The 26,273-nt window shown below is 42.0% G+C and overlaps 1 protein-coding gene across 5 annotated transcripts in view; it reads left to right on the top strand.

The window, feature by feature from the left end:
• The first annotated feature begins 6,209 nt into the window (after nt 1–6,209).
• The window catches only part of LOC105034955 (PH, RCC1 and FYVE domains-containing protein 1), a 103,952-nt gene continuing 83,888 nt past the window's right edge, over nt 6,210–26,273 (top strand). For all 5 annotated transcript variants that reach the window (XR_012141018.1, XM_073256717.1, XM_010910313.4 and 2 more), the window contains exons 1-2: nt 6,210–6,691; nt 7,390–7,476. Coding sequence is in view for 4 of the 5 variants with exons in the window: in XM_073256717.1 (XP_073112818.1) it covers nt 6,641–6,691; nt 7,390–7,476 (138 nt within the window). In the remaining variant the exon portion in view is untranslated. The remainder of the gene's footprint in view (nt 6,692–7,389; nt 7,477–26,273) is intronic.

Here is a 26,273-nt window from a genome sequence, read left to right as displayed (position 1 = left end):
ATACCCTTGGCGGAGTAGCTTGTGGGATAGAGACCTGGCACCCAAATGGCTTCCGCAAGCTCCCTCGTGTACCTCCCATAAAGCGTAGTCAGCTTCTGAGGGTCGGAGGCATCTCAGGAGAGGCAAAGAGTACGATCTTTTGTACAATTTACCCTCATAAAGGATGTACCGGGAGACTTGATTTCGGAGTTTCCGAGCTTCTTTCGCGTCCTGGGGGAGAATCCCGTCTCTAAGATAGGTTATTAGCGGGTCGACCCAGCTGGGCTCATGGTCGATCTCCATTACGAGTCGCGGTTCTTCCGTACTTGGATGTTTTAAAACTTCAAAGAGGACGCCTTTTGGCAATTCGGCCGGAGCCGATGTCGCCAGTTTGGAAAGAAGATCGGCTCTGGTGTTCTCCGACCTTGGAATTCGTCTGATGTCGAAATTGCCAAAGGCAGGGGTGAACTCCTTCACCTTCTCAAGATATTTGGCCATACTGTCCTCCCGCGCTTCAAAGCTCCCGCTGACTTGCCCCACCACAAGTTGAGAATCGCTGTGCACCCGGAGTTGACCTATTCCAAGCTCCTTAGCGATCCTCAACCCTGCGATCAGAGCTTCATACTCCGCTCCATTGTTTGTTGCAGGAAATTCGAAACGCAGAGCGTACTCCGCGACGACTCCCTCCGGGCTGGTCAAGATCAGGCCTGCACCCGCGCCTGCCATGTTGGAAGATCCGTCCACATGGAGGGTCCAAAAGCTATCGGAGGAACTGGCTTCTTCGTCGGGGGAGTTCGGTTGAGCCTTCAGGTCGTCAACTTTGCTTTGCTCAGGTTCGGCCTCCTCGGGGATGGTGCATTCTACTATGAAATCCGCCAATATTTGGGCTTTTATTGCCAGTCTAGGTTGGTAGCTGATGTCGAATTCTGTGAGCTCGATTGCCCATTTCGCCATTCTCCCAGAGATATCAGCTCGGTGCAAAATCGCCTTGATCGGTTGGTCGGTGAGTAACGTCACCGTGTGCCCTTGAAAGTAAGGCCGGAGTCTCCGAGCTGCAATCAACAAGGCGTAGGTCAGTTTTTCTAATTTAGTATACCTGGTCTCGGCGTCCCTCAACACGCGACTAATGTAGTAGACCGGTCGCTGGACTTTCATTTCCTCTTTAACCAGGACAGCTGCAAGGGCTGTGGGAAAGACTGCCAGGTACAGAAATAATTCCTCCTTGGGCTCGGGCTTCGCCAGCAGTGGGGGCGAGCTAAGGTAGCTTTTTAATTCTTCGAATGTCTGTTGGCATTCAGAGGTCCAACAGAAGTTCTTCGGCTGCTTGAGGGTTTGAAAGAAGGGCAAACATCGTTCGGCCGACCTCGCGACAAAGCGATTAAGAGCCGCAACTCTTCCCGTGAGGCACTGAACCTCCTTGATCGACCTTGGGGCAGTCATATTTTGGATGGCGCAAATTTTCTCCGGATTGGCCTCGATCCCGCGCCCCGATACCATGAAGCCCAGGAACTTTCCTGAGGTTACCCAAAGGCGCATTTGGTCGGGTTCAGCTTCATTCTATACTTTCAAAGAGCGCCAAAGGTTTCCTCGAGGTCGGCGACATGATTTCCGGAAGACCTGCTTTTCACGAGCATATCGTCCACATAAACCTCCATGTTTCGGCCAATCTGCTCCTTGAAGATTTTGTTCACCAGTCGTTGATAGGTGGCGCCTGCGTTCTTGAGGCCGAACGGCATAACCCTGTAGCAGTAAAGACCGCGATTAGTGATAAAGGCAGTCTTCTCCTCATCTTCCGATGCCATTCTAATCTGGTTATAGTCGGAGAATGCGTCCATAAAAGTAAGAAGCTCATGGCCCGAGGTAGCATCCACCAGTTGGTCGATCCTGGGAAGGGGGTAACTGTCCTTTGGGCAAGCCTTATTCAGCTTTTTGAAGTCGATACACATCCTCCACTTGCCGTTTGCTTTCTTGACTAAGACAACATTGGAGATCCACTCAGGATAGTTGACCTCCTTGATGAATCCGGCCTTGAGAAGTTTATCCACTTCCTCGGCGATTGCCTTCTGCCTCTCCGGGGCATGACTCCGGATTTTTTCTTTTGTTGGCCGATGTTTAGGGTCGACCGCCAGATGGTGCTCCATGACTTCTGTGTCAATCCCCGGCATATCCGTCGGGACCCATGCGAAAACGTCCGCATTTCTTCGGAGGAAATCCACGAGATGTGTCCGCACCTCCTCCTCCAGGTTGGAGCCAATTAACACCACATGCTCCGCATTCTCATCATTCAAAGGAATTGGTATTAGGTCCTCGATCGGACCGCCCCTCTCTTCAGTGAGGTCATCGCGCGTATCCAACCCGTCGACCGGACAGAGGTCCGCTTGATCGCTTCTTTGCAGGGCGATGTTGTAGCAGTATCTGGCCAGTGCTTGGTCTCCCCGGACTTCTCCGATCCCCTTGTCGATGGGGAACTTTAATTTCAAATGGTAGGTCGAAACAACGGCTCTGAGGGCATTGAGGCTGGGTCGGCCGAGAATTGCATTGTAGGCAGATGGCGCTTTTACCACCAGGAAACTCACCAGGGCTCTGGACTGCTTTGGATGCTGACCCGCGGTCACAGTTAGAGCTATCATTCCTTCCGTTGGAACGGCGACACCAGTAAACCCTATCAAAGGGGAGCAAATCGGCCTTAGATGACCGCCAAGAGTGGCCATTCTCGAAAAGGCACCGTAGAATAAGATGTCGGCCGAACTTCCGTTGTCGACGAGAATGCGACGGACGTCATAATTTGCTATGTTCAAGGAAACTACGACCGCGTCGTTATGAGGGAATTGGACTCCCTGGGCGTATTCTTCAGTGAAGGCTATGGGTTCTTCGACTTTTTGCCGCTTGAGGGGTGCAGCTGATGTGCTGATTGCCTCCTGCTGGGATTCCCCCGAGATGACGTTGACGGAATCCGGCGGGGACTGGTCGCCCGGCCACCCTTTATCGGTGACCATAGCCGGAGGTAGTTGTGCAGAAACCTCGCGAGAGGGCATCGGATGGGGAAAGGAGGATTGGATGCCGGAAAAGATGGTCGGAAGCGGGTCCGTTGAGCGCTCCTTCAAGAACAAGGGTGCTGCGAAGGTTCGAGGCCCTTTCTCTAGCGCCAATCCTGTTGGTGCAAAAATCTGCTTGCGCCGGAGAAGCTGGAGTCGGGGAAGCTGCGGTCGCCGCCGGGACCTGCAAAGGAAGTCTAAACCGGAGGTGGGGTTGCTCCGGCAAGACCCTCCGATGCTTAAGTCAGTTCTCTGCCTCAACAAGAATGGAGTGCTCGAACGGAGAATTTAGCAGAGTTTTGAGATAAGAAATGAGCTTAGAGAATAACGTATCTGGATCCCCCTTTTATAGACGGAGGAGGCAGCGGATTGATGGCGACGTTTGTAACCGCCTGGTAGTGGGCCGCCCATGGTCAGGGGAATTGATTGCGAAAGATAGTGGGGTAGACCCGTGGCTATTGTCATAGTCTGCCACGTAGGGTCTGTGGCAGGTAGTGGGGCGGCGTCCGTTGCCGCTAGCTGCCAGTGAGTAATGGGATCGTGCAGCGCCTGCCGCAGGGAGCGGAGCAGGATCGTGGCCGTTGACACAGCCTGTCAGGGAGTAATGGAGCCGCGCGAAATCCGCTACAGGAAGTGGAACAGGATCATGGTTGTTATTGCGATCTGCCAAGGGGCGCGGATCTATTGATCGAGGCTCGGCAGCGGTCGAAGTCCGGCCTCTGCAGAAGTCCGGGAAGGGTCCTCCTTTCGGTTGGGGTCGTAGGTGAAGTCCGGCTCCCGTAGGAGTCCGGACGAAGCTTTCCTGCAGTGGATACTGAAAGTGGAGCCTGGCTCCTATAGGAGTCCGGGCAGAGCATTCTGCAATCAAAGTTAAAGATGAAGTCCGGCTCCCGTAGGAGTCCGGACGGAGCTTACCAGCAGCTGATACTGAGGGTGGAGCCCGGCTCCCGTAGGAGTCCGGGCGGAGCCGAGCTGCTGTTGATGTCGGAGGCGGAGCCCGGCTCCCGTAGGAGTCAGGGTGGAGCCGTTCTGCCGTCGATGGCGGAGCCCGGCTCCTGTAGGAGTCCGGATGGAGTCGTTCTGCTGTCGATGGCGGAGCCCGGCTCCCGTAAGAGTCCGGGCGGGGCATTCTGCAATCAAAGTTAAAGATGAAGTCCGGCTCCCGTAGGAGTCCGGACGGAGCTTACCAGCAGTTGATACTGAGGGTGGAGCCCGGCTCCCGTAGGAGTCCGGGCGTAGCCGAGCTGCTGTTGATGTCGGAGGCGGAGCCCGGCTCCCGTAGGAGTCCGGGTGGAGCCGTTCTGCCGTCGATGGCGGAGCCCGGCTCCCGTAGGAGTCCGGGTGGAGCATTCTGCAATCAAATTTAAAGATGAAGTCCGGCTCCCGTAGGAGTCCGGACGGAGCTTACCAGCAGTGATACTGAGGGTGGAGCCCGGCTCCCGTAGGAGTCCGGGCGGAGCCGAGCTGCTGTTGATGTCGGAGGCAGAGCCCGGCTCCGTAGGAGTCCGGGTGGAGCCGTTCTGCCGTCGATGGCGGAGCCCGGCTCCCGTAAGAGTCCGGGCGGGGTTGCGTTGCTGAGGATTTCGGCTGTGGGTATTTTATACCCAACAATATTTATAAGAGTGTATATACAAATAACAATTTTGTGAGAATATTTATGCAATTTCATATATCTTGGAGGATATTTATGTAATTTTTGCATATATATCCATCAAGGGTACATCGGTTATTTTAATTTTGGATTGTTAGTTTCTTAATAGCACTTGATGGTATAAATATATACACAATATATATATATATATATATATATACACACAAACACACATATACAAAATAAGTATTTTATAAGGACATACAAGTAAATATTAATTTTAGATTTTAATATTTAGAAAGATATATATGTGAAAATATCCGATAAAATAATATCTCTGAGAACCTAATGCATACATCAAGAGAAAGTATATAGATAATTGATCTTTTGCTGAATCACCAAGGATAGAATTAAGTTATTGGTATATATGATCTTTTTTTCTGAATCATCAAGGATGAAATTAAGTAATTGCCTTCAAAAAAAACTTCAATATTGGGCCAAAAAATAGTACGGCACTTCAGTTAGACCACACGCATGGGCAGGAATATGAATTCATGGTCATGCCTCTTCCGTGGAGTAACTAGAGAATTTGTGTCCCATTCTTTAAGAATGTGTCTCCAAAAATATGAACTTGATGATATCTTCAGCTCTCCAACTCTCAATAAAAAATAAAAAAATATTCTATAGAGAAATTCATGAACCTGTGTGAACCTGGACGGCCACAGAAACTGCCAACCGTCATATTCATGTTAGTAGCGGTACTGCGATCCAAAATCTTGGAAGCATAGCTCATAGCACAGTATTTGTCCCTAGGAGACTCGAAGCGGTCGTTTTCCAACGCAAATTTTGGAGATGTGGACCTCCAAACCTGTAGCCCCCCTCGTCGGCATCCGATCCCACGAACCCCGACGGTCCCCGTGCAATCACCGTTCCGTTCCCTCCCTCACCGTTCCGCTCGCTAGTGCTTCTGCCAAGCCCACCAACGGTACCAAGGTGGTCTATGCCACGTGTCGTCACCGGACCTTCGTTATGTTCAAAAGTCGGTGCAAACATCCAATCACTTCTGCACATGTGGCAACGGAATTGGTTTGGTAATAAGGATGGGCCCTGAAGCATGCTAGTTGAGCACGAAGATAGATCCGTCCCAAAAAGCCAAATAGATGTATCAGATGGAGTTTTGATATATCAATTTTAATAGCGAAGCTATGTACGGCATGAAATGGGTTGATTCATACCACAGAGACACTGGCAGCATCCTGCATTGGCTTTAGAGAAAAACTCCTTTATAGCTATCAGATGGTTTTTAAATCCACAGTCTGCTGCTGTCCAATCCTATTTCTTTTTTAAAAATTACTGGCGACGTATATCACTCTTGACGTTTCACGAAAGCAAATGAATAGTGCAGTCGAGTCGACTGGATGACACTTCGACGAATCCTCAGATTTAATTATTAAAAATTTTATCTTTCCTTTCAGTTAAATAAACACCCATTGGAGACCTCAACTGCCGATCGATGCACACGTGCCACCTTCCCCACAACTCTTCTCTATTTTTTTTTTTTTTAAACGTTTGAACCCCCTCCTCTCTCTCTACTCTCTCTCTCTTGCTCGAAAACCGAGGAGAATGGTAGTCCAGAAGTGGGGAAGTCTGGTCTGATGGGGCGCTGGGATGGATGTCTTACCGGTGCGGTTTTGGAGAGAAGCAAAAGAAAGCAGATAGAGACCGTAAAAAGAGAGAGGGATGGTACTGCTGCTTCCATCAGAGCTCAGAATCCTCTCACCCTCAGCTTTTCTTCGGAGAGGAGAAAAGAATTCTATTTTATACTATTCTTGTGACCCCATTGCTTCTTCTCCTCTGCCTGCAGAACTTCTTTAAGACATCCCTGTTTCCTTTTTTGGGGAAAATTTCAACTTCTTCTTGACACTCTATCTGTATCGCTCTTCCTTTTACTTTTGCTTTTTGTTTGTCCTCCTCTCCTCTCTCTTCTTGTTATTTGCTTGTTCCATGAAAACTCAGGCTGGCGGTTTGGAGGAAAATGGCTGAAAATTTTGCCAGAAGGACCCCCTCAGACCGAGGAATCGAGCAGGTCTGGGCTTTGATATAAGCTTGTTATCAGTTCTAAATCTTGCTCATTTTGTTTCCATCCCTTGTTCCTTTTGGGTTGCTATCCTGCTTTCCTGTTCTTGCAATAATCTCCGCTTTTGGTGAGAATTTGTGATGTGGAATACGTTAAATTTGGCAGATGTGCTTGCTATTTTTTGGTAGGTGAGTATAAGTAACCGGGTTTAATTTGATTGCGAGTTCCAAAGATTCGGGAACAGAGCAAGCTGGTTCTATATCCTTATGGAGAAGACCACTTCTTAATGTTCGAGGGTCGAGCTCTTCCTTTTCATGACTTTAATATAGAGGTTTTGTTGGTCTTTCCATGGGAGTTCTATTTTATTATTGCACAGGCTATGGTGGTGGGGACTACTCTTCCCTACCGCTAGTTTTGAGGTGCTCTGGAAATAGTATAGGATTTGATGTTATGATACTCCTTGGCTTGGAGTCTATAGTTACTGTTTTTTCCTCTACAAGTTGTTTCTTGGCCATTATTTGATGAACAGATATCAAGAGTGAAATTTTGTTTGACTTCAGTGGTATCTATACTTTGCAGTTGATTTGCAGTCTTAATGAAACTTTTTGATCTTGCACTGATATTATTCACTTTATTTTTAACAGATATCCTTGATTGTTCCTTCTATATTACATAATACTAAGCTGAACTTTTGATATCTTTCAAAGGCCATCATTGCTTTGAAGAAGGGTGCACATCTTCTGAAGTGTGGAAGGAGAGGAAAGCCCAGATTCTGTCCTTTCCGGCTATCCACAGTAAGTGCTTCTGACACTCTGTGCTGATATTTACCAAAAGATTGATTTTCATGCAGAGATGCATTTTCAAATTAAGAATTTGAGTTCTCTGGTTTCCCTTGGGAGTGATTATAAAAGATTGCTACATGACTAGTTATTTATTTATTGTAGCCAGCAAGAATATGATAGCTTCATTGCTTTTCAGTTTGGTGACAGATTCTGGCCATTATGTGCAGAACCTGAGCTTGATAGATAAACGAACCAAGATTTGGATCCGCCCAGGCTGCTGATATCTGGCTCAATATGCTAAAAAAATGAATAAATGCATAAATGATATATGTTATTCTAGTAATTATTTATATTTAAAAATCTTTATATTTATTTTGTCACGTCCCAACCGCACAACTTCAGTTGGAATATGACAAAGCCGTTTCTTTGTTGAAGCATGATCACAGGGAATATGCAAGGCCTATATGAATTAAACTTTACAATACCAGGATATGAAATATATTATAATATCAGGATATGAAACATAATCAACATTTCAGAACAAGATAAAATAATTCTGCAATAAATGGATAGCAAGAGTTATTCAGCTACAAATTTCAAACAGTTAATTGGTCTCTGAGACACTCTAACAATTCCACTCTCACTACAACCTCAAACCACGGCCGAGTACTAAATGTCCTATGATCTGAAAAGAAAGGTTACGAAATGGCATGAGCTAACAGCTCAACAAGAATGCCTACACATAAACAAACATAATAGCTAAATAAAAGTTAATAGCAATTATTCCACAACAAATATAATAATAGAATATTATTATCATGAAAAGCATATTCTAGTTAACAATTTTTTATACCCATTATTCAAGAAGGCACAATACATATCAATAAGTCCCACACAACCAAAATAAGAATTTCGTTCTTCAATGGTTCAAAGCAATCAATTTTTTTTTTATATATTTCATAACATTTTGATATGGGATAGATTTAACAAGCATCCTAATTGTACATCATGTGTAAGTTATTTTTTGGCTCTGGGCTTGTCATGATTATGTTTCCTGCTTGTGATGGGGCAACTGATAGTGTCACGCTCTAGCTTGTGATTGAGTGATCATGGTGTCACATTCCTATCTTTGACGAGGCGAACCATAATATCGTGTTTGTGCCGGTGATGAGGTGGACCATAGTGATGTTCTTGCTTGTGAAGAGGTGAACTTATTAATGTGGCTAATCTAGAGCCCGCATCCATGCATTCATTTCAAGAGTGCATATTAGATAGATTATCTTCAACTTTGGACCAACATGGTCATGTTTCTAGCCTGTGACAAGACAATAATAAACATGGCTAATTTGAATGCATGTTACTGAATCATCCAGTTATGCAAGTTTCATTAATTCATTTATTAGTTAAAATACCCATCATGTTCACAATATTAAAGTGCAAAAATATTGTCATATTACATGTACAATCAAGTACATCTATACTATGATATCCATGCACATATCAGAAATTTCGCAACACAAGCAACCATGAAAGGGGATACTTGTCTCTACTAGTAGCAAAACCCAAACAAGGCATGCCAATCAATTCAAAAGTACACCTAACATATCCAATTTAATTAATGTTAATATTTACTATAATTATAAAAACTAATTACCCTTGTAAAATCGGGGAACCAACTTGCCTATGATCAACCACCTCACAAGCATAACTAAATTAGTTAATCATGTCTAATTTTTCCAAAATTCTAATCTCAGATTTTTAGGTTTTTGAAACTTATAGGTTTTCCCTAACCTAACCCTAATCCAGCTACATGCCCTACATTAAGGAGCATGAGGCCAGGGTTTTACCCTAGTTAGGGGACTAGAGCATTAGACCCCATGGTAATCATCTTCTTGTCTGGGTGGTCTTGCTCTTGCACGAAATCAATGCTGATGAATTAAAGAAGAATATAGAAGAGATGGCAAGAGAGGAGTGGAACTTCAAAATTTGGGATAGAGATCTACCCTAAGAGTAGGGATGAGAGAGTACACGGTAGAGAGTGGTTAGTGATGGAACAGAGGGTTGGTTGGGGCATCACTGGCCGGTGGCAAAATGGAGGGTCCTGGAAGTGCTCGACTAGAGGTAACAAGGAGTTGTTGCATAGCGGGCAACTGTCGGGAACACACACAAGAGAGGACAGATAGGGCTGGCTGGGTGGAGTGCATGGTGGCCAAAACCAGCTGAATCCCTGTGGCAATTGGTTGGATCTATAGGAGAAGCTTGATCTTAGCATAGGCAGCACAGCAAGGGTTGTTGATGGCAAAGATCTAGTGAAGAGGAGAGATTCAGTAAGGATCGGCCAGCAATAGGCAATGACAGGTGAAGTTGGAGGGGAAAAGGAAGAAATAGAGGAGAAGATAAAGGCAGGGAAGGGTGTGAAATCAAGGAAGAAGAAGATGTGAAGGGTTTGGGGTTCAAGCATTCGATTAAGTGGTGAAACTTGGTGGAGATTCTGGTGAGTATATTGGTTGTGATGGTGGAAAAGCAAGGAGATGTAGATAGCAGGGATCGGAAGAGGATGGAGCTAGTAGGGAGATGAAGAGGAGGATGAGGAGATTGGCCAGAAAGGAAGTGGTGCTTTATGATCCAACTTCAATGAGTTTTTTTAGATTGGGGTGTGTGAGAAGGTATTTGGGGCTTCAAGTATCAATTGATAGGGGAGACCAGAGAAGAAATGCTGTCAACCTAGTGGCAGCATGGTAGACGATCAAGGACTTGAGAGAGAGAGAGATGAGATGTAGTGATGGTGAAATGTGGGAGGGTAAGAAGGAGACAGTAGGGAAGAAGGAGAGTTGGCATTTTGTCGGTTGATAGGTGGAGGCCGAGGAGGAGATCAGTAGCAAGGAGGGGATCGAGAGTTGGAGAGAGAGAGAGAGAGAGAAACAATTGCTTTGATTGCGAATTAGGGAAGGAGAAGAAATAAGGGAAACAGAGTAGAGGACATGCATGCCCTGCCCTCACTGGCAGTGATCTAAGTGAGGGTTCTGGGTGTATTGTGCAAGCCTCCCTTATTTGGCAATAGTTCCATACCTATCCCCCATTTACACCAACAAGTCCACAATCACCTCCTTTTTGACAACAAAGTCATGCACGCATCTTATGTTTGGGTAGCGTCTTCAAACTTGCCTAGCCCTTAAGGATGAGTCGGTTTAACTAGGCTAGTCCGGTTGGACGAGTCCTCACCTTGTTAGAAAATCGCTACGGTTTCATACGTAAAGTTCAAAAATTTTTTCTAAAGATCTATGCAGCGAAAATAAATAAATTAAAATATTTTTAATTCATTTACGTACCAGATTTAATCTGAAAACCGTAGCAAGGATCTTGATACAAACATATAACCACGATCTGAAATTTGAAACAAAAAAATAAATAATTAAAAAAATCAAACAGAGATCAGATCTTTATACCTCGGATCCTGCGGATATCCCGGGTTCTGATCGTAGCCGCGTACGCGCCCGACCTCTGCTGGTATCCACATGGAGCCACCTGATCGAAGCACTGAGATCACTGGTGTGCTAGCACCTTGTAGATCTCGCTCCTCATCTTTGGATCTAGATCTCTTCTTCTAGATCTTGAAGAAGAGATCCTGCGCGAACTCTTTCGCGCAGATCCAATGGAATCTAAACCAGATCACCATGAAGAGAAGAAGAACCCTTCTTCTCTTCTTCTCTCTCTTTTTCTTCTCTTAGATCTGATCTCTATCAGATCTGGGCATTGGATGAAGGGGAGAAGGGAGGAGGAGGCATTGGGAAGAATTTTTGACGAAAGAAAGAAAGACTCTCCTCCTATCTCACGCACGCCTCTTCTTCTTTTATTTTTGTTGCACCAACCAGATCTCTCACACCCCAAACCCTTCTTAACGCCTTAATAGATCAAATCCTATTTGATCTTTGGCATCCAAATCTCAAAGAAGGGATGAGATTAATTGAGATAAGAGAAGGAAGAAGAAAACAATTTCACGCACATAATTAGCACACGTCCCAACTTCTCCAATTTTTTTTTGTCGCACAAAAATATTCTTCCATGCCTCAATCAGAGAGATTTCTATCTTATTTTGAATCAAATTCAAATAGAAAAAAAATTTGGATGAAAAAGAGTTCTAGATAAGGTGGGGCGCCAATTGGCGCCCCCTCTCCTTTCACACGCGCGAGAAGAAAAGAATGTGAAAAACAATGCCCCTCTTCCCTTGGCATGATTTTTGGAGAGAGAGTCCCAAGAGACTTGGGCTCTCCGAGTCAAGGTTCATCTGGTTCAAATAGAGCCTTAATCGGGTTCAAATCGAGTCCGAAATGAGCCGAATTCGAAAAGACTGTCAAGTCTGATTCAATCAAGCCTGAAATCCAAATCTGATTTGGATTATTGAACCCAATTAGTATTAAATTAAATTAAGTTTAATTAAATTAAATCTGATTTAAATTAATTAAGATTTAATTCATAATTTAATCAGTCCCAAAAAAAATTACAATATTTGCAATTAAGTCTCTATGCTAACAATTAACGACTGCCAAAACTGTAACGATTATAAATTAGCAGTTTCTAAAATTCAAACTATCAATCCGATTGATAATTCGAATATGATCCAAGCTGTTGATCAGGTCATGCTCTTTTTGTGTGTGATCCCTCAGGTTCTATTCTGTCTGATAGTGAGACATACCGTGATCTCCATCACAGTATCATCGAAATTCTTTTCGATGGCCTGAAGTGATTCCAACTCACCTCAACAAAGATTGTTGATCCGAAAACGATCTTAGTAAGTCTCACGATCCACCAGTGACGTCTAGCAATATGTAGTGGCAACCCAGCAGAATAAAAAAGTAAACTCCTAGGTGTAATTATCGTGTGATATAATCCCTCTATCATGAGTCCCGACTTGACAGAGGTCATGGAGAACTCGTCAAACCTCATCGTCAGTCATATGCTAGATTGGCTCAACTTGAGTTTATTTGTGAATTCCGTAGAAATTCTTTTTCAGTATTCACACTTATTCTGGTCAGAAATTTTTTGAATTCAGTCTTACGAATCGCATAGGACTTCTCCTTTTCTATTAAGGTCGATAGATTCTATCTAGATGTATCTTACTTCAAACAGCGAACCTGAACCTATATAGCCAACATACACAACAAAGACCCATATAGCTAGGGATCAAGAAAATGTGCAGTCAAACCAAATAGTTTTGCTGCAAATAGCTAACACACTGCAGGTCAAAGGATCAGTCACACCACTGCAGCATCGAGAAAGACCACTGACGAGTGAGTAGACACCTAAGTGGTTTCTCATATTGGTTATGCTCAGTGTAAATTGTTCTCTAACAACCACCTGCACTCTCACCTCAGTGTCTCTATACCGCAGACTCGAGACTCATCTGCCTCAAAAGGAGGTGATCCATGCACCGATCTCGAATGGATTGATCACTATCTTCCGTGACGATCCTTTGATCGGGAGCATTTAGAAATTAACCACTAATGATGTATGTCTCAAATTTTCAACACCTTGAGAATATATAAAATCATTTTTATTAATTTTTAGGACAAATCATGGACACATAATACATGATTGGTTTTAAAGATTGCCCATCAAGTACAAAACATATCTTAAAGAAAAATGTGTTCGCTAAGATTGGCTTCTAGGACACACATCCAACAAACTCTCACTTGCATTAAAGCTAATTTGCCATATACCTGAGCTCCATCTTTTAAAGATAGGCTTCAGTGTTTAGCTGGCTAAGTGACTTGGGCCTTCCACATTCTATGTGGAGTTTACTCTCCTTACCTCCATGTATTTCTACTTAAGGTAATCGCGTATATCCCTGCTCTATGTGCATGGACTTCTAGTGAGACTTTGTTCTGCAATTATCATAAGAACCAAAATGCATCCTGTACATCTATAGCATATTCAGCTTCCATTGGTCGATTGCCTGAAACCTTTCCAGCATATCGAACCAATATAACTCAAGAATACATGCTGATGTAGACATTCTACCATCAGCATCAGTGTATCCTCCCATTCTTAGCTCTAACCCTTCTTCAAAGACGAGGAATAATCCCTTAATGCTTCTCAAGTACTTAGGGATATTTTCACAGCAATCCATTGCATCCAGTCTGGATTCGACTAATATCTGCTCATGACTTTCACAGCAAGATATACCAAATCAAGTACATAGCTTGGCATACACCTATGCCTAAGAGGATAATGGATCCCTCTTAGAGGTTTCAATGCGGAACTCTTTCAGCACCTCTTCTATATACTTGTCTGTGAAAACCAAACATCTTTTAGGATCTATCTCTATAGACCTTTTATTTCTAAAATATTTGATGTAGGTCTTTGAAAAAAAAATTCTATATGCAACCACATCATAACAGATGTCAGTATGGGATCCTCCCACTAACCTTCATGTAACTACATGATTCCTCATGTCACATCGTTGTAGATTTTGGGATTATCCCTATGTTTCCAATCTCCCTCGAGAAACACTTTCTTTGAATCCTTTGTAAGAATACCAAGTATCTTTCTAAAGGATAGAAGTTCCTACTAGATTTACAAGGTGGAGGAAGTACTATATAAACTGACTCATCTTAAATAGGTTGTACAGGTTCTGGGACTCGTTGTTCTTTAGAGATTTCTCTTTGAGTTCCTTCCACTGTTTTCAAAGAAAATAGTATGATTGCTCACAATCACATTGTGAACCACTAGAAAGAAAAAGTGACATTCCAAATCTTTTTGGGATACCCCATAAACGAGCTCTTACAGACCTATCCTCTAACTTATCTACCATATCATATCTCATATGGTGTGGTGAAACCAACTTTAGAGGAAAATCTAATTTAGATTTCAGAAATTAAATCTTGTTCCTAAAGAAGCAATAATTGAACTAGTGATATTTATGATGGACTGGACCATATCTCATATATGCCATCGCTTCTTATAGATACATCGTTGAGCTGAGGTATACAAGAAGAATTCATTATGAAACTATGCCATTTTTTTAGATAATCGATAAATTTCTTATTTGGTATTGCATCCTTGAGGGGGTTTGAAATCAAGGAAGAAGAGGGGAAAGGGTTGGAGGTTCAAGAGTGCAATGTAACTTGGTGGAGATTCTGATGGGCATACTATTGGAATTTTATGGTTTCATGCATGCATGTTTTTGCAAAAAGTGTACGCAGCGAAATTTTAAAATTTTTCAAATTAAATCTAATTTAATCTAAGCATGAATAAGATCATATCTTCAAACCATAACCAGAATCATATGTGAATAAGATTCAGATACAGAAATCAAATAGAGAAAAATAAACATAAAACATACCTGGATATGGATCAATCTTCAATGCGAACAGATGATCATGGATGTCTTCGAAGGTCTCTTGTAGCCGCACAAGCGTCCGGCCTCTACGGATATCCACACGAGATTCTGATCTGATGAGAAGCCTTTTGATCTCACCGGGGTGCTAGTTTCTTTACAGAGATCGCATCTTGATGGTTGAAAATCTTCTTTTCTCTTAAGACACTCTTAGAAAGCAAGAAGATGTAGGAAGATCTTGATCTCTACGCTAGAGATCATGAAAAAAACTTTTTCTTCTCTTTTTTTCCTAAAATCCATGCACCAAATCTTTACCATAGAGATGTAAGAATTTTGTACAACTTTTGGATAAAAAAAGGAGGAGACATCCATGTCCAAATATGGACAAGAGGGATAGAGGAGGATGTCCAAACAACTAACCTTTGGTTGTGTAAGAAAGAAGAGATCAAAAACAACTCACCTCACACCCAACTCATGCTCATCGTCCCTCTCTTTTTCTCCCTTGGTTCTCCATGGTAAACATCTGATTTTTGGGCGTCTAAAACCTGCTGGTAATTCTCTTTTACACGTCCTATAAGGTGGGTTTTTATAGGCTTAAGAGGAGTCATAACTTGGTTAGGAGATAGAGTCCTAAAAAGCTTGGACTCTATCCAAATTATGCTGCCCACCCCTTCTCATATTAGTGCCCCATATCTCACGATGATCAAGGAGTTTATTCCTTCTTTCTTACACGATAAAAAGAGGAGCAAAGGTGGCGTGGAAAGCTGGTGGGCGTGGGAGCTTTGGGCGCACATAATGAAGGTCAACGTGGAGTCGTTTTGGTGCAAGGAAAGGAAGAGTTTCAAGAACATGGGACTCTTCATTATATGACTGTTTTAATTTCAATTAAAATATCAATTAATCCTAATCATATTAGGATCAAATTAGACTTAAAAAGATGGAAATCCAAATTTGATTTGGAGTCCAATTAATTTAGATTAGATGTCTCCTAATTGGAGGAGTCCTAGTCCAATTAGACTCTTTTTTGGTGCTGAATTTAAATACTAATCCAATTAGGATTCGGTGCATCATGAAATGAAGATTCCTAATTAAATTAAGAATACATACATCCTAGTCTAATTAGGAATTGGATCAAACCCAAATCCTAATTCAACTGGGACTAATCATTCAATCCTTTTGGGATTATCCTATAACCCTATAGGGTTGATCAAATCAAATCCAAAATGAGTCAAATTAAATCCTATCAAATTAACTTGATACAAGTCTTAATGCTCAATCAAATTGAGCCAATTAACAATCCTATTGCTGATTAATCCTCCTATAACTCACTAACTCTTAAGCGAGTTACATGATACAATATTTGCATTAGATCAATTATCAATCAAATTGATAATCAAATCCTGTTACGATTCATAATCGTAATTCAACCATCTGATCAGTCAAAAGCCTCTTTTGTGTATGACCCTATAGGTTCTATTCTGTCTGATAGTGAGATATATTGTGATTTCTATCACAATATCATTAAAATACTTTTCAATGGATTAGAACAATTCCAACTCAGCCCATCAAGGATCATTGATCATCAAGATGATCCTTGTGAGTCTCACAATCTACGAGTGACATCTAGCAGTATGTAGTGGCAACCCAACAGAATAAAATATGAACCTCTAGGTGCAGTTAGCGCATGATACAGTCCCTCTATCGTGAGTCCCAACCAGATGGCAGGTCATAGATAAATCGTCAGACCTCAATATCAGTCATATGATAAATTCAATCAGCTCGAGTCCATATGTGACTTTATGGAAACTCTTTTCCATCAATCACAATGCTATGGTCATAGACTTAAGAACTCAGCCTCTTAAATTCCATAAGACTACTCTCTTCTGTTAGGGTCGATAGATCCCATCTTGATGCACACTCCACTCCTACAGTGGACCAACTGTCGCCGACATCCACTACAAGGACTCTTTGAGATCTATGTTGATGTGTCAGTCAAACTCCAGCAGTCTCACTGCGAGCAGTAGTGTCATCTCAAGTCAAAGGACCAATCATACAACTGTAGCATCGAGAAATCACTAACGAGTGAGCAAACATCCATGTGACTTCTCGTATTGGTCACACTCAGTGCTAGTTGTTCTCTAATAACCACTTGCATTCTCGCTCCAGTGTCTTTACACTGCAGACTCGAGATCCATCTGTCCAAAGGAAGCGATCCATGCATTAGTTTATCCGGATCAATCATCATCCCCATGATGATCCTATGATCAGAAGCAATTTAGGAATCAATCATTAATGACACGTATCTCAAATTCTCAATTTTTTGAGAATATATGTCATTATCTTGTTAATCCCTTGGATGATTCTGGGACACATAAACATTAATGGTACTATAACTGTCCAATAAGTACAAAATCATGTCCTAGAGATATAAAATATATCAGCCAAGATTGGTTTATAGGGCATACATCCAACAATTTCTCACTTGCACTAAAGCCAATCTGCATGTACCAAGTCCTATCTGTGGAGAAAATTCAGTGCAGGGGTAAATGATAGTTTTAAAATTTTTTCAAAATTACGATTTTACAGCGAAAAAATATTAATTAATCTAATTAATTAATATGAATTTACCCTACACTAGGATCTAAATATGATATATAGCATGCCTTCATTTAAATTTGAATTTCAAATTCAAACAGTAAACACTTTATTGTAATGTGTTCATAACACAATACCTTTGTGCGGGTAGTAGATCACCGCAATCTGATCACCGTCGGGAGAGTCTGATCGTTGCGACGCAGCCACACAGCGTGTCTGGCCTCTGCGGATCGTCCACACGAAGCTCTCGGTCTGATCGACCTCACGAGTGCTCGCTCGTTGTAGAGCCCTTTTGACGGCCGATGCTGATCGAACTCCTTCGATCGATGTCTGTCGATTCTTCGGACGCTCTGGATCGTCAATAGACGTGCTTGAGAGGATGTTGAAGATCTCACTGAGATTTTGTGGACTCACGACACTCGTAGCTCACTTTCTCTCTTCCCGAACCTCAGGCTAAAACTCTAGGGAACTCACCGGAAATCTTGCACCCACTTTTCTTTCTTTTCTTTCTTTTTCTCTTGGAAGGATATGGACTTCCTTCTCATGCACAAGACTTCTCACGCCCCAGAATTTTTCTCCAAAAATCTTCTTCTTACATGCCTCACTCTTCTCCTTTTATAACAACGTCAAACGTCTTATCCAAAAGAAAGGATAAAGATGAGTAATTGCACATTTGAATTCAAATCAAATTTTGAATTCAAATGGACACCAACTCATCCCTTATCCACTAAAGGCGTGAGGCGTGGCTTAAATTGTGCATGGAGTGATTTCATGAGAAATCTTTTCTCATGTAATAAATGGGGCATAAAAAAAGGGATAAGGTGCAAAGATTGATTGCCCATTCAAATTCAAACTTTATTTTGAATTTGAATGGCCAACCAATCATCCTTATCCATTCATATGACATATTAAAGTGGGGCGTGGAGAGGGCTTGGCATGAGAAAATAATTCATGAGAAGTTCCTTCTCATGAATTCAAATGGGTGCAATGGAAGTGAGGTGGCGCATGGAGATTGGGTCAAGGTGGTTTAATTATTTAAACCAACCTAATTGAACCAAATAATTTAGGTTCAATTAGACTAATTTAAACCTAACTAAATTAGGCTTAATTAGGCTCAATAAAATTCTAATCAAATCAAGAATTGACTAAGCCCAACCCCTGATCAAATCAGGGATCAAACCATCTCGACGATTAGGTCAACTCTTAACCTAATCGGGTCAAACCCAACTGAATCCAATTCAATTGGACTTGATCCAAAAATAATTACTCAATCAAATTGAGTTAATTAGTGATCAAATCACTAATTAAACCTCTCATAAATACTGAGTCCAAATTCGATGGGCAATCGGGCATCAGAATTCATCGATATGTAACCCTGATAGAAAAGTCCCAACCAGTGGGACTCTTGACCCCGGTACCCATAATGTGTGGAACTGTGATCAGAGAATCCTGATTCTCGATCACTGAGTCCCAAACATGTAGATTCTACATCAGCCATCAGATCAGATAAGAACTTCTAATGTGTGTGACCCCGCAGGTTCGAACCTAAGCCTGTAGCACAAGAACCAATTCCTGTACTAATCGAAGTGACCATCTAGCAATGGTACCTGACGTCCGGATAGGTCGAAGAGTCGCAATCGCAACACTCAGAACCTACATGAATATGGTTACTGTATAATTCATCCTTTTGACCCCTGTGTTTAGGACGAGTCAGGGTTAAACTGTCAATCCTGATCAGATCATCCGAATCATGCTCAACTCAAACACTCCTGTGACTCCTCATAAGGACTACCCTGGTCAAGGTTTTGCTAAATTGAAACACGACTGTACACAGCTCCTAAACTGGAGTGGTCAATCCCATCTTGACACACGCACCGACAAGTCAAGTACTTGACTACACCCAGCAGCCTTCCGTCACTGAATTAGAAATTCAGATAATCCAGTGCCTAAGTGCAGTGAGTTGCTTGCAAGTCATCGTGGCGGTCTCAGGTCGGAGGGACATTTATACCCATATTCCATCGAAGCAAATCTTGACAGCAGAAATAGCTCCGGAGTCGGTCACGTTCAGTGCAGATGTACCCTTACATCTCACCTGTATGCCATACCAGTGTCTCCATACTCATTGGTTAAGAGGATAACCAACCTATATGGCACACAACGACCTATGCTTGATAAACGTTGTCGTCCTTGGTAACAACGTATCATTTGGTCGCAAATAGATTAAGGACTAAATGACAAATCCTCCTTTGTCGAGTCTAAATAGTCTTAAGGACTTCACCACAACATAGGAGTTCATTAGAAGATGAAATATTTTGTGATGAAAAATGCCAAAATAATTTTTATTAATTCATAATTCATGTACATATACAAAAATGAGCACAACCGTCAACAGGCTGATGATTGGCTTTGGAACACTATTCCCAACAATCTCCTACTTGGCCTAAAGCCAATCGGTGCGGTATCTAATACCCATCTTCGACTTGTAGTTGTCGAACTCCTTCACCGCAATGACTTTAGTGAATGGGTCAGTCAGGTTCTCCTTCCCGTCGATCTTCTGAAGATCGATGTCACCTCGATCCATAATTTTCCGGATGAGATGGTAGCGGCGCAGAATATGCTTTGTCCACTGGTGTGCCTTTGATTCCTTCGCTTGAGCAATGGCTCTAGAGCTGTCACAGTAGAGCAGAACTGGACCAACAAGGGAGGGTGCTACTCCGAGCTCGGTGATGAATTTTCTCAGCCACACCACTTCTTTGCAGCATCTGATGCAGCGACATACTCCGCCTCGCAAACTGAATCAGCCACTGTGTGCTGCTTGGAACTTTTCCAGCAGATAGCTCCACCATTAAGGGTAAAAATAAATTCCGACACACTTTTGCTGTCATCGTGATTAGACTGGAAACTAGAGTCTGTAAACCCTATAAGTCTCAAGTCCGATTCACCATAAATAAGCCACTGGTCCTTAGTATTTCTTAAATACTTCAGGATGGTTTTAACAACCTTCCAGTGATTCTCCCCTGGATCAGCTTGGTATCTACTCACTACCCCTAGTGAGTATGCCACATCTGGTCGTGTACATGTCATGGCGTACATGATAGATCCCACTGCCGAAGCATATGGAATCCTATCCATACGCTCTCTCTCTTGAGGTGTTGTCGGACAATCTCTCTTTGAGAGAGAAATTCCATGGCCTATCGGAAGATAGCTTTCTTGGAATTCTCCATGCTGAATCTCTTCAGCATAGTATCAAGGTACGTGGACTGAGATAAACCAAGCAACCTTTTAGATCTATCCCTATAGATCCTCATCCCTAGGATGTAGGAAGCTTCTCCCAGATCCTTCATGGAGAACTGTGACGACAGTCAAATCTTTATTTCTGTAATGCAGGGACATCATTTCCGATTAAGAGAATGTCATCCACATACAATACAAAAATACTACTACTGGACCATTAGCCCACTTATAAATGCAGGGCTTTTCTCCGTTCTTAACGAAGCCATACGTTTTGATCGTCTTATCAAAACGTATGTTCAACTCCGTGATGCCTGCTTAACTCCATAAATGGACCTCTGTAGCCTGCACACCTTAGACTCATCTGTGGACGTGAATCCTTCAGGTTGTATCATATACACCTCTTCGTCCAGCTCTTCGTTTAGGAAAGCTGTCTTTACATACATCTGCCAGATTTCATAGTCCAGATGGACAGCTATCGCAAGCATAATCCGAATGGATTTGAGCATTGCCACGGGAGAAAACGTCTCGTCATAGTCTATACCATAACGTTGACGATATTCCTTGGCAACCAGACGGGCTTTATAGGTTTCCATATTTCCGTCTGCGCCCCTCTTCCTCTTGAAGACCCACTTACACCCTATGGGTTTTACTCCTTCGGGTGGGTCAACCAATGTCCACACATCGTTGACCTTCATGGACTCCATTTCGGATTTCATGGCCTCTAGCCATTTCTCAGAGTCGGGTCTCTGCATTGCATCCATGTAGGTGATCGGATCCTCATTATTTTCATCAAGTTCGATAGGATCGTCATCCCGGATCAAGAAACCATAGTATCTGTCCGGTTGACGTGGTACTCTACCAGATCGCCTTAAGGGTGCTTGAACAATGGGCTCCGGATCTGATCTAATCAAATCCGGTTCAGGTTCAGCAACTTGTGTCGGTTTTTCCATCTATCGAACTTCGTCAAGTTGACCTTAGAGGCAACAGTCCCTTCACCAAGGAACTCTTTTCTAAAAAGATTGCCTTAAGGCTGACCAACACTTTTTGCTCATCAGCTAAGTAGAAGTAATACCTTTGGTCTCTTTTGGGTACCTATAAAATTACACTTGTCAGACCTAGGTCCAAGCTTGTCCGTAATTAAACGTTTAACATAAGCCGGACACCCCCAAACCCTAAGGTGCGAGAGTACTGGCTTACGTCTTATCCATATCTCATATGGCGTTTTGGTTACAGACTTACTCGGAACCCTATTTAGAAGTAACAAGCCGATTCGAGTGCATATCTCCAAAGGGAGATGGCAGACCAGCAAACCCCATCATAGATCGAACCATGTCCAACAAGATCCGATTCCTCCTTTCAGATACACCATTATGTTGTGGTGTTCCAGGAGGAGTCCACGGATAGAGAATCCCATTCTCCCCAAGATATGTCAGAAAATCATTGGAAAGTATTCACCTCCTCGATCAGATCGAAGAGTTTTAATACACTTTCCAGTTTGTTTTTCTACTTCATTTCAGAATAGTTTGAACATTTCAAACGACTCCGACTTATGCTTCATTAAATAGACATATCCATACCTCGATAGGTCGTCTGTGAAGGTTATGAAGTAGAAATATCCACCTCTTGCACTTGAGCTCATGGATCCACATACATCAGAATGTACCAGAGCCAAGAGTTCACTGGCTCGCTCACCTTTTCCAGTAAAAGGTGACTTGGTCATTTTACCAAGAAGACATGACTCACAGGTTGGAAGTGATTCACAATCACCTACTTCAAGAATTCCTTCTTGAGCCAACCTGTTTATCCTATTCTTATTGATATGACTAGCCTACAGTGCCAAAGGTAGACTTCTGACACATTATCTATTCTAGGGCGTTTACCGGAGGTTTGAATCACATTAACAGGTTTGATAGAAAGTAAATTCCATTATAAAGTTGTCCAACAAATATTGTAACACCATTCAAAATGATATTGCAAACGTTTTCTTTTATTAAAAATTGATAACCGTTCATGGCCAAAAGGCCTACAGAAATAATATTTAATAAAAAGCTTAGACGATAGTGACATTCACTCAGAATTATGTTTCGAGAATTGATTATAAAGTTCATGATTTCTAATGCTAGAACTGGAACTTTGTTTCCATCTCCAACGTTCAGGAACCTCATGCCTTCATCAAATCTCCTACTGACCTGCAGACCCTGCATCGAATTGCAAATATGATAAGGGCTTCCGGTATCCAATACCCAGGCAGTAGTATCACAAATGGAAAAGTTGCAAGGTGTTATCATATAAGTACCTTGCTTCTTCTTCGGCCTGTTCGGGTCTAGGGAGGCAATGTATAGAGGACAGTTCCTCTTCCAGTGCCCCTGCTTCTTACAAAAGAAGCACTCCGCCTGGCTCTGGTCGGGCTTGCGCTTCTTGGTCTGACCCTGTGCGACGTCCCAGCATGCAGCTGCACCTTCTTATTCTTCTTCTTTTTATTCTTCTTCTTCCCTTTCTTAAAGGGTCGACGACCAGAAGAAGACCCTCCCACAACATTCACCGACTCCTTATGGAGCTGGTGATCCTTCTCAAAGTTCTGCAGCAACTCCAACAAGCCGTGGTAGTTCACTGCAGGCTTTGTCATCCGAAAATGAGTAAGGAAGGGGAGGAAGGACTTGGGCAATGAATTAAGGATCGCATCCTTACCGAGCTGCTCGTGCAAGGGAAAGCCCAGTTTACTTAGACGCTCAATCATTTCGATCATGTACAGTACATGATCAGCGCCTAGGCTCCATCCCTCATCCGAGAATTGAAAATGGCACAACTAGTTTTGTGCCTTTCAACGTCGTCAGGCGTGCCAAAGGAGTCGTTCAACAATTGAAGCATCTCCTGAGGTTGGGCATTCTCGAACCTGCGACTGAACTCATCATTCATTGCCGCCAGCATTATGCATCGAACGGTGGTGCGATCGTTGAGCCACTTCTAATAAGTGTCTCGGACCGTCCCTCTAACGTTCGGGGCTGGCTCCTCAGGTGCCAGATCCGTTACTACATAAAGGATCCGCTCATGCTCAAGGACGATTTTTAATTTTCGATACCAGCTATCGAAATTAGGTCCCATGAGTTTGTCATTATCTAATAATGACCGGAGGGACAGGGTAGTGGCCATAGCTGCATAAAGGAAAATCAGACCTCTATTAGTACATAAATTATAAATATTAAAGACTTGGACTTTAGTCTAAAGTTTCTCCAGTATTTTTACGAACTGATAGCCTCAATCTCCAATTCGAGGAATTACTTTAATTCCTTAGTGGGTACTAGAATCCACACAGACTATACACGAGCCCAACTTTGGTTGGTCAACCCATGTGCATCTATGGGTAGGTTCATAACCAGTTGTTTCTCTAAACAACTTCTAGTAATTGATTTTGCCCCAGAACCTAATCAGTAGACTTTGGCCTCCATTGAAAAGATCTGGTTAGGTCCAACCATTAACATGATTTGATTTGGTGAATCGGACCAATGAATGATCAGGCCCGACTTTGGCCGGTCAACCTGATCACCATCAGAAAGACTCAAACCAAATTATCATATTATGAATGATAATTCCATTAGTCAATAAGCACCAGGCCTTTGGGCCTCCAATGATTATTAAACTAATGGACTCATTATCACTCACTTAATGGGAGGCTATGACTTAGTTATCAATATAACTTAATCATTTTTAGGGATCTAATAATTTTTTGAGGATTTTATTAAAAGATAGATGAGAAGAAAATATCCGGCCAATTTCAATCCTCCCACTGACTTCACCAAATCAGATTAAAAAAAGGATTTAATTAAAGCTGGCATTAGGAGCACCTAAATCAATTAAACTGATTTACCTAATGACATGGGTGAGCTCTAATCACCAAGTGATCTAATCAAAATCTAATTCACCAGGTTGGTCAAGTAAGTGAGATCAGTGGTGGGGATATGCCATTAACTCGTCAGAGATCGAATCACTGCGAGTAGCTCCCGCTTAAAAATCACTGGTCAAACTTCCAAACTTACCTTAGACACCAACCGGTTCATTAGTTTTAATTTGATCAACTTAGTAAATTGGGTTCCACCGCGTAGCCATGAATTAAGTCCATCTTGGTCTAGTTAAAGACATGGACCCATTCAACTACAACTATTGGAGTTGAGTCTAGAGTATCCTTGACCTAATCTCATTCAACTTTTGATTAGATTTGACCAATTACTCTAATTTAGTCCATTTCTTTAAGCTAACTTTAGGTCTAACCCAATTATGGACCTAATCCATCTAACCCATTGACCCATAAGTTTATGCAATTGTCTTAGGTCTTAATTCACGATTCTAGACCTATTAGACAACACTTAATTCATTTAATTAAGTATTTGGACTGATGGGTCAGGGTTTGGCATTTCGAAAACAATTTTCAAATTTGAAAGGTTTTATTTTTGTTCATCAAATATGTTGACTCATTTCATAAATAGATCAGCACATTTCATAAATAGCAATCCTATTGCTAATTACATAACAGAAAATAACTCAATCAAAATAAATCATGAATATTCCTTTAGATCTAATCTAACACATTCATGATAAATTTCACAATTGAACCTTTACAATTAATTCCTTTCGCTGCTTCATCTGCATGGGATATAATTGTAGCGGCACCCCTACCGCCATAAGAGACCCAATCGATGGGAGGAGAGGGCCTTTAAACCTGTTTTTCTCCTATGACTGGACGGCCATGGCAACCAACCCAATTCGATTACTTGCTACTTGGATCAAGTATATCTAAATATACTAATTTCAAAATTTAAATTTCAAATTTCAAACAAATTTCAAATTTCAAATTTTGAATTTCAAATTTTAAATTTCAAATTTGAAATTTTAAATTTTGAATTTCAAATTTGAAATTTCAACCAAATTTCAAATTTTGAATTTCAAATTTTTGAATTTTGAATTTCAAATTTCAAATTTCAAAATTCAAATTTAAATTTTGAATTTCAAATTTTTTGAATTTCGAACAACTTTCAAAATTCAAATTTCAAATTTTGAATTTCAAATTTCAAATTTAAACTTTTAGATTACAACTTAATCTACGCATGCAAATATATCTATCATATCTAAGAACCCGTTCTGATATCATTTGTAGGAAAAATTCAGTGCAGAGGTAAAATGATAATTTTAAAATTTTTTCAAAATTACGATTTTACAGTGAAAAAATATTAATTAATCTAATTAATTAACATGAATTTACCCTACACTAGGATCTAAATATGATATATAGCATGCATTTATTTAAATTTGAATTTCAAATTCAAACAGGAAACACTTTACTGTAATATGTTCATAACACAATACCTTTGTGCAGGTAGTAGATCGCCGCAATCTGATCACCGTCGGGAGAGTCTGATCGTTGCGACGCAGCCACACAGCGTGTTGGCCTCTGGGATCGTCCACATGAAGCTCCTGATCTGATCGACTCCTCACGAGTGCTAGTTCGTTATAGAGCCTTTTGATGGTCGATGCTGATCGAACTCCTTCGATCGATGTCTGTCGATTCTTCGGACGCTCCGGATCGTCAACAGACGTGCTTGAGAGGATGTTGAAGATCTCCCTGAGATTTTGTGGGCTCACGACACTCGTA

The sequence above is a fragment of the Elaeis guineensis genome, chromosome 4, assembly GCF_000442705.2.
Source record: "Elaeis guineensis isolate ETL-2024a chromosome 4, EG11, whole genome shotgun sequence".
Taxonomy (NCBI): Eukaryota; Viridiplantae; Streptophyta; class Magnoliopsida; order Arecales; family Arecaceae; genus Elaeis; species Elaeis guineensis.
This window is presented reverse-complemented; position numbering and strand designations above follow the sequence as displayed.